The 6,075-nt window shown below is 49.7% G+C and overlaps 1 protein-coding gene across 1 annotated transcript; it reads left to right on the top strand.

Moving 5' to 3' along the window:
- Window positions 1-2,732: 2,732 nt before the first annotated feature.
- On the top strand, window positions 2,733-5,672 carry atpv0e2 (ATPase H+ transporting V0 subunit e2). The gene is made up of 3 exons (XM_072463242.1): window positions 2,733-2,945; window positions 3,761-3,808; window positions 5,571-5,672. The coding sequence occupies exons 1-3, from the start codon at window positions 2,842-2,844 to the stop codon at window positions 5,662-5,664; spliced, it is 246 nt and encodes an 81-aa protein (XP_072319343.1). The 5' UTR covers window positions 2,733-2,841; the 3' UTR covers window positions 5,665-5,672.
- The last annotated feature ends 403 nt before the right edge of the window (window positions 5,673-6,075 follow it).

Consider the following 6,075-nt stretch of genomic DNA (forward strand, 5'->3'; position numbering starts at 1 on the left):
GGGAGGAGGAGGAAGAGGAGGAGGAAGAAGATGATGATGATGAGGAAGAGTAGGAGGAGGAAAAGAAGGAGGAAGAGGAGGAGGATGATGATGAGGAGGAAGAGAAGGATGATGGGGAGGAGGATGGGGAGGAGGAGGAAGATGAGGATGATGATGAGGTGGAGGAGGAGGTAGAGGAGGAGGAGGAGGAGGATGATGATGAGGTGGAGGAGGAGGTAGAGGAGGAGGAGGATGATGATGATGATGAGGTGGAGGAGGAGGTAGAGGAGGAGGAAGATGAGGATGATGATGATGATGAGGTGGAGGAGGAGGTAGAGGAGGAGGAAGATGAGGATGATGATGATGATGAGGTGGAGGAGGAGGTAGAGGAGGAGGAGGAGGAGGATGATGATGAGGTGGAGGAGGAGGTAGAGGAGGAGGAGGATGATGATGAGGTGGAGGAGGAGGTAGAGGAGGAGGAGGATGATGATGAGGTGGAGGAGGAGGTAGAGGAGGAGGAGGTGGAGGAGGAGGAGGAGGATGATGATGAGGTGGAGGAGGAGGTAGAGGAGGATGATGATGAGGTGGAGGAGGAGGTAGAGGAGGAGGAGGAGGAGGAGGAGGAGGAGGATGATGATGATGAGGTGGAGGTAGAGGAGGATGATGATGAGGTGGAGGAGGAGGAGGTAGAGGAGGAGGAGGATGATGATGAGGTGGAGGAGGAGGAGGTAGAGGAGGAGGAGGTGGAGGAGGAGGAGGTAGAGGAGGAGGAGGAGGATGATGATGAGGTGGAGGAGGAGGTAGAGGAGGAGGAGGAGGAGGAGGAGGAGGAGGAGGATGATGATGATGAGGTGGAGGAGGAGGTAGAGGAGGAGGAGGAGGAGGAGGAGGAGGATGATGATGATGAGGTGGAGGAGGAGGTAGAGGAGGATGATGATGAGGTGGAGGAGGAGGAGGTAGAGGAGGAGGAGGATGATGATGAGGTGGAGGAGGAGGAGGTAGAGGAGGAGGAGGATGATGATGAGGTGGAGGAGGAGGAGGTAGAGGAGGAGGAGGTGGAGGAGGATGATGATGAGGTGGAGGAGGAGGAGGTAGAGGAGGAGGAGGATGATGATGAGGTGGAGGAGGAGGTAGAGGAGGATGATGATGAGGTGGAGGAGGAGGAGGTAGAGGAGGAGGAGGATGATGATGAGGTGGAGGAGGAGGAGGTAGAGGAGGAGGAGGATGATGATGAGGTGGAGGAGGAGGTAGAGGAGGAGGAGGAGGAGGAGGAGGAGGATGATGATGATGAGGTGGAGGTAGAGGAGGATGATGATGAGGTGGAGGAGGAGGAGGTAGAGGAGGAGGAGGTGGAGGAGGAGGAGGTAGAGGAGGAGGAGGAGGATGATGATGAGGTGGAGGAGGAGGTAGAGGAGGAGGAGGAGGAGGAGGAGGAGGAGGAGGATGATGATGATGAGGTGGAGGAGGAGGTAGAGGAGGAGGAGGAGGAGGAGGAGGAGGATGATGATGATGAGGTGGAGGAGGAGGTAGAGGAGGATGATGATGAGGTGGAGGAGGAGGAGGTAGAGGAGGAGGAGGATGATGATGAGGTGGAGGAGGAGGAGGTAGAGGAGGAGGAGGTGGAGGAGGAGGAGGAGGATGATGATGATGAGGTGGAGGAGGAGGAGGAGGATGATGATGATGAGGTGGAGGTAGAGGAGGATGATGATGAGGTGGAGGAGGAGGAGGTAGAGGAGGAGGAGGATGATGATGAGGTGGAGGAGGAGGAGGTAGAGGAGGAGGAGGAGGATGATGATGAGGTGGAGGAGGAGGTAGAGGAGGAGGAGGAGGAGGAGGAGGAGGAGGAGGATGATGATGATGAGGTGGAGGAGGAGGTAGAGGAGGAGGAGGAGGAGGAGGAGGAGGATGATGATGATGAGGTGGAGGAGGAGGTAGAGGAGGATGATGATGAGGTGGAGGAGGAGGAGGTAGAGGAGGAGGAGGATGATGATGAGGTGGAGGAGGAGGAGGTAGAGGAGGAGGAGGATGATGATGAGGTGGAGGAGGAGGAGGTAGAGGAGGAGGAGGTGGAGGAGGATGATGATGAGGTGGAGGAGGAGGAGGTAGAGGAGGAGGAGGATGATGATGAGGTGGAGGAGGAGGTAGAGGAGGATGATGATGAGGTGGAGGAGGAGGAGGTAGAGGAGGAGGAGGATGATGATGAGGTGGAGGAGGAGGAGGTAGAGGAGGAGGAGGATGATGATGAGGTGGAGGAGGAGGTAGAGGAGGAGGAGGAGGAGGAGGAGGATGATGATGATGAGGTGGAGGTAGAGGAGGATGATGATGAGGTGGAGGAGGAGGAGGTAGAGGAGGAGGAGGTGGAGGAGGAGGAGGTAGAGGAGGAGGAGGAGGATGATGATGAGGTGGAGGAGGAGGTAGAGGAGGAGGAGGAGGAGGAGGAGGAGGATGATGATGATGAGGTGGAGGAGGAGGTAGAGGAGGAGGAGGAGGAGGAGGAGGAGGATGATGATGATGAGGTGGAGGAGGAGGTAGAGGAGGATGATGATGAGGTGGAGGAGGAGGAGGTAGAGGAGGAGGAGGATGATGATGAGGTGGAGGAGGAGGAGGTAGAGGAGGAGGAGGTGGAGGACGATGCGGGAATCCTGCCATCAACTCTGCCCACAATCCTGACTGACACACTGCTCAGCCAATCACAGCCCTCTGTTCTTCTACGTCTGTCCAATCAGGTGCTGTTCTGGCTCAAGTGGGCGGGACCGCGGCGGATGAGAGGACCGAGCTCAGCGGCCATTGATGCGCCAGATTTGTTCCGGGACGATCGCTGTTTTCCCCGTCACACTCGCGGGTTTGTCCTGAGCCTGAATCATGGTGTCGCACTCGCTCGCGCTGCCCATGATCTGCTTCACCACGTTATGGGCCCTGGTCGGCGTCGTGGCCCCGTTTTTAGTGCCAAAAGGACCGAACCGGGGGTGAGTGTGTGTCTAAAACCATTCATTTCATCCTGCATTTGGGATCGTCAAAACGCCTCTGTGTGCAAAGACATTAGACACGTTTAGATATATTTACCTTTGCAGTATTAGTATTTGCTGTGTGTATGTGTGTGTATGTTTGTGTATGTTGCTGTGAGTATGTGAGTATATGTGCGTGAGGAGGAGGCCCGTGCGTCATCCCCGCGTCCATCTGTGCACAACACGTCAAACATGAGACAAACATGTACATTAAGTCATTTTAAGGCAAGACACTATTTTTATTTATTTGTTGGTCAGTTTTCTCTCCCAAGCAACACAACTGTCCAATCTGCACTAAAGATGTTCCATTATTTCATTTAATCCACTTCATCCACACATGACTTTAAAGAGGATTTTATTGAACTGCATTTTCCTCCCACAGAAACATAAAGATCTGCTCCACAACAAACAGATCGAACAGAAGGATTTGTTGATATTCAGTTCTAAGTCAGATTTATTTTTTAATATGTGACAAAATTTGATATTTTTGCCAATTTGCCAAATGGAGTGGTTAATGCACAGCACATATGCCAGGCTCCAGGTGCAGCCGGCTGCAGGGTCGCGAGGTCAAATCCTGAGTCCCATAATGTACTGCATGTCCTCCCTTCTCTCACCCCCATTTCACACTTACCCTCCTGTCTAATAAAGCCTTTGGGCCAAAAAAGTATATATATATAAAACAAAGGATCTAATGTGTCAACAAAATGAAAGAATAGATTGTCCTGGTTAAAAGAACAGACTTTGCCTGTTTCTAACGGTGTTATTGTCTTTTACAGAGTGATTGTCACCAGTCTGATCCTCACGGCCGTCTGCTGCTATTTATTGTGAGTGGAACATCTTCCTTTTGTTTATGTCATAGTTTTTATCTGGAGGCTTTGTTTGGTGTCCACGGTTACCTTCAGAATCAGAATGAACAAAATCACAAACATAGGAACTTGTCTTGTGATTCGGTGCAACATTAAACAATGAACAATTAATAAGTCATGACAATTAAAAATAAGAATAAAGATAAAAAATAGGCTTAATATGTACACACATTTACAGTTGTACAGATTTACATTTATAGTGCAGAAAGTGAACAGTGAGTGATTAAATGATGGTTAAAGTGACAGTGATTAAGAAGTGTTCATGAGTCCAACTGCAGAGGGAAAGAAACTGTTCTTGTGGCGGGAGGTTCTGGTCAAGATGGACCGGAGCCTCCTGCCTGAGGGGAGTGGCCTCTTGCCTGAGGGGCGTGGCCTCCTGCCTGAGGGGAGTGGCCTCCTGCCTGAGGGGAGTGGCCTCCTGTCTGAGGGGAGTGGCCTCCTGTCTGAGGGGAGTGGCCTCCTGCCTGAGGGGAGTGGCCTCCTGTCTGAGGGGAGTGGCCTCCTGCCTGAGGGGAGTGGCCTCCTGTCTGAGGGGAGTGGCCTCCTGCCTGAGGGGAGTGGCCTCCTGTCTGAGGGGAGTGGCCTCCTGCCTGAGGGGACTGGCCTCTTCATCCTCTGCTGGGCCTGACTGATGAGGAGCTGATGGTGGGCCCCCACTTGAGGTCCTGGTGATGGTGGTGCAGAGGAAGCGGAGGGAGTCCACAGTGGAGATGGGGGGTCTGTGATGGTGAGGGGGGGCTGGGGGGCTGTGACTGTCCTGAAGTCCACGATCATCTCCACTGTCTTCTGGACTGAATATTTTTTACAATGGACATTATTCCCTCAGACACCAGCCCTTTCTTTAAGCCTAATGTTCACAAACGGAGTGACATTTTCAGAAGTTTATTGACATATTGCACTAATGATGTGACTTCTTCTCCAATATCCTGAAGCTTTGAAGAGGTTTCAATATAGAGCTTTCTGCCTGTGACAAAGCATTATAGAGCGGTCGAATAGTTTTTTTCCGATACTGATACTGATTATTTAGAATCCGGAGACACCGATGGCCGATAAACTCTGTCGATAATAATTTGTTTCCCCAAATTATGCCATTTAAAATGACTATAAACTGGTTCACACAGTCTTATCTCATGAGCATGAACCAGAGGAAGGTGAAAACTGCCTCATAACAACATCACAAACGGCACTTTTCTTTTTCTTTTTTATTGACTGTATCTGAAAAGGCCGATTTGTCTTTAAATACTGATTATATATATATATTATAGGTGAGACTGCCTTTTAAGATAAGATAAGATATTCCTTTATTGTCCCACATGGGGAAATTTCATTGGTGCAACACAGTAGATACAGAGGAAAAGAACAGATCACTTATAGGAAGTTTGAAAAACACTTTCAGTAGAAGATCTCCTATAAACAAAAACTCCCAACAAGGGATGGCGGGGGAAAATAATAAATACCATTGTGTGTGATCACGACAGTAATTGCACAGTAATATGAATGCAAAATATGAATACGATTTTGCTTGTAATAATGCGAGTCCTCCACCAGGGAGCGCTGTTTAACTACAATCAGAAGGTGTTTTTCATCAGTTGAAGCGTTTCGCACTGACACACTTGTAGAAATGGCACTGTGGAGTGTTTGGTTCTTCTTTTGCAGTTTGAAGACGTGTCATTTCAGTCACTCCTGATTTATTTTGCGCCGTTTCACTTTCTCTTCTCAGTTGGTTGATAGCGATTCTGGCTCAGGCCAATCCTCTGTTCGGGCCTCAGCTCAAGAATGAAACGATATGGTACCTGCGCTACTTCTGGGAGTGAAAAAAGGTGAGTTTTATTTGACTTAAACACACTTTTCACTCAAAACGCCATCATTCTTGTGGTGTGTAGCTTCTAATTAAAGGTGCACTGTGTAACCTTTCTGACGGGGGGGTTGGCCGTCTGCTCGTCTCCATGGAGATTGTATTGCAGTACAGTTTAGGGCACATTTTCTGATACTTATATACCAGGGGTGTCCAAATTGTTTTCACCAAGGGCCGCATTTTGAAACTTAAACGGGGCCGAGGGCCACAAACAACTTGACAACGTCAAATTTGTTGAATGACAAAGTGAATCATTCAAAATGTTGCATTTGACGTAGTTGCGATGAGCCTCCACACCTTTAATTATACCTTGAACATTAATATTAGGTTGGTATAACATCAATATGCCCGAATTTCCCCAATTTCACAG

This window comes from Eucyclogobius newberryi, unplaced genomic scaffold, assembly GCF_026437365.1.
Source record: "Eucyclogobius newberryi isolate DKJ021-1_F unplaced genomic scaffold, fEucNew1.0.hap1 SCAF_4, whole genome shotgun sequence".
In the NCBI taxonomy this organism is placed as follows: domain Eukaryota; kingdom Metazoa; phylum Chordata; class Actinopteri; order Gobiiformes; family Gobiidae; genus Eucyclogobius; species Eucyclogobius newberryi.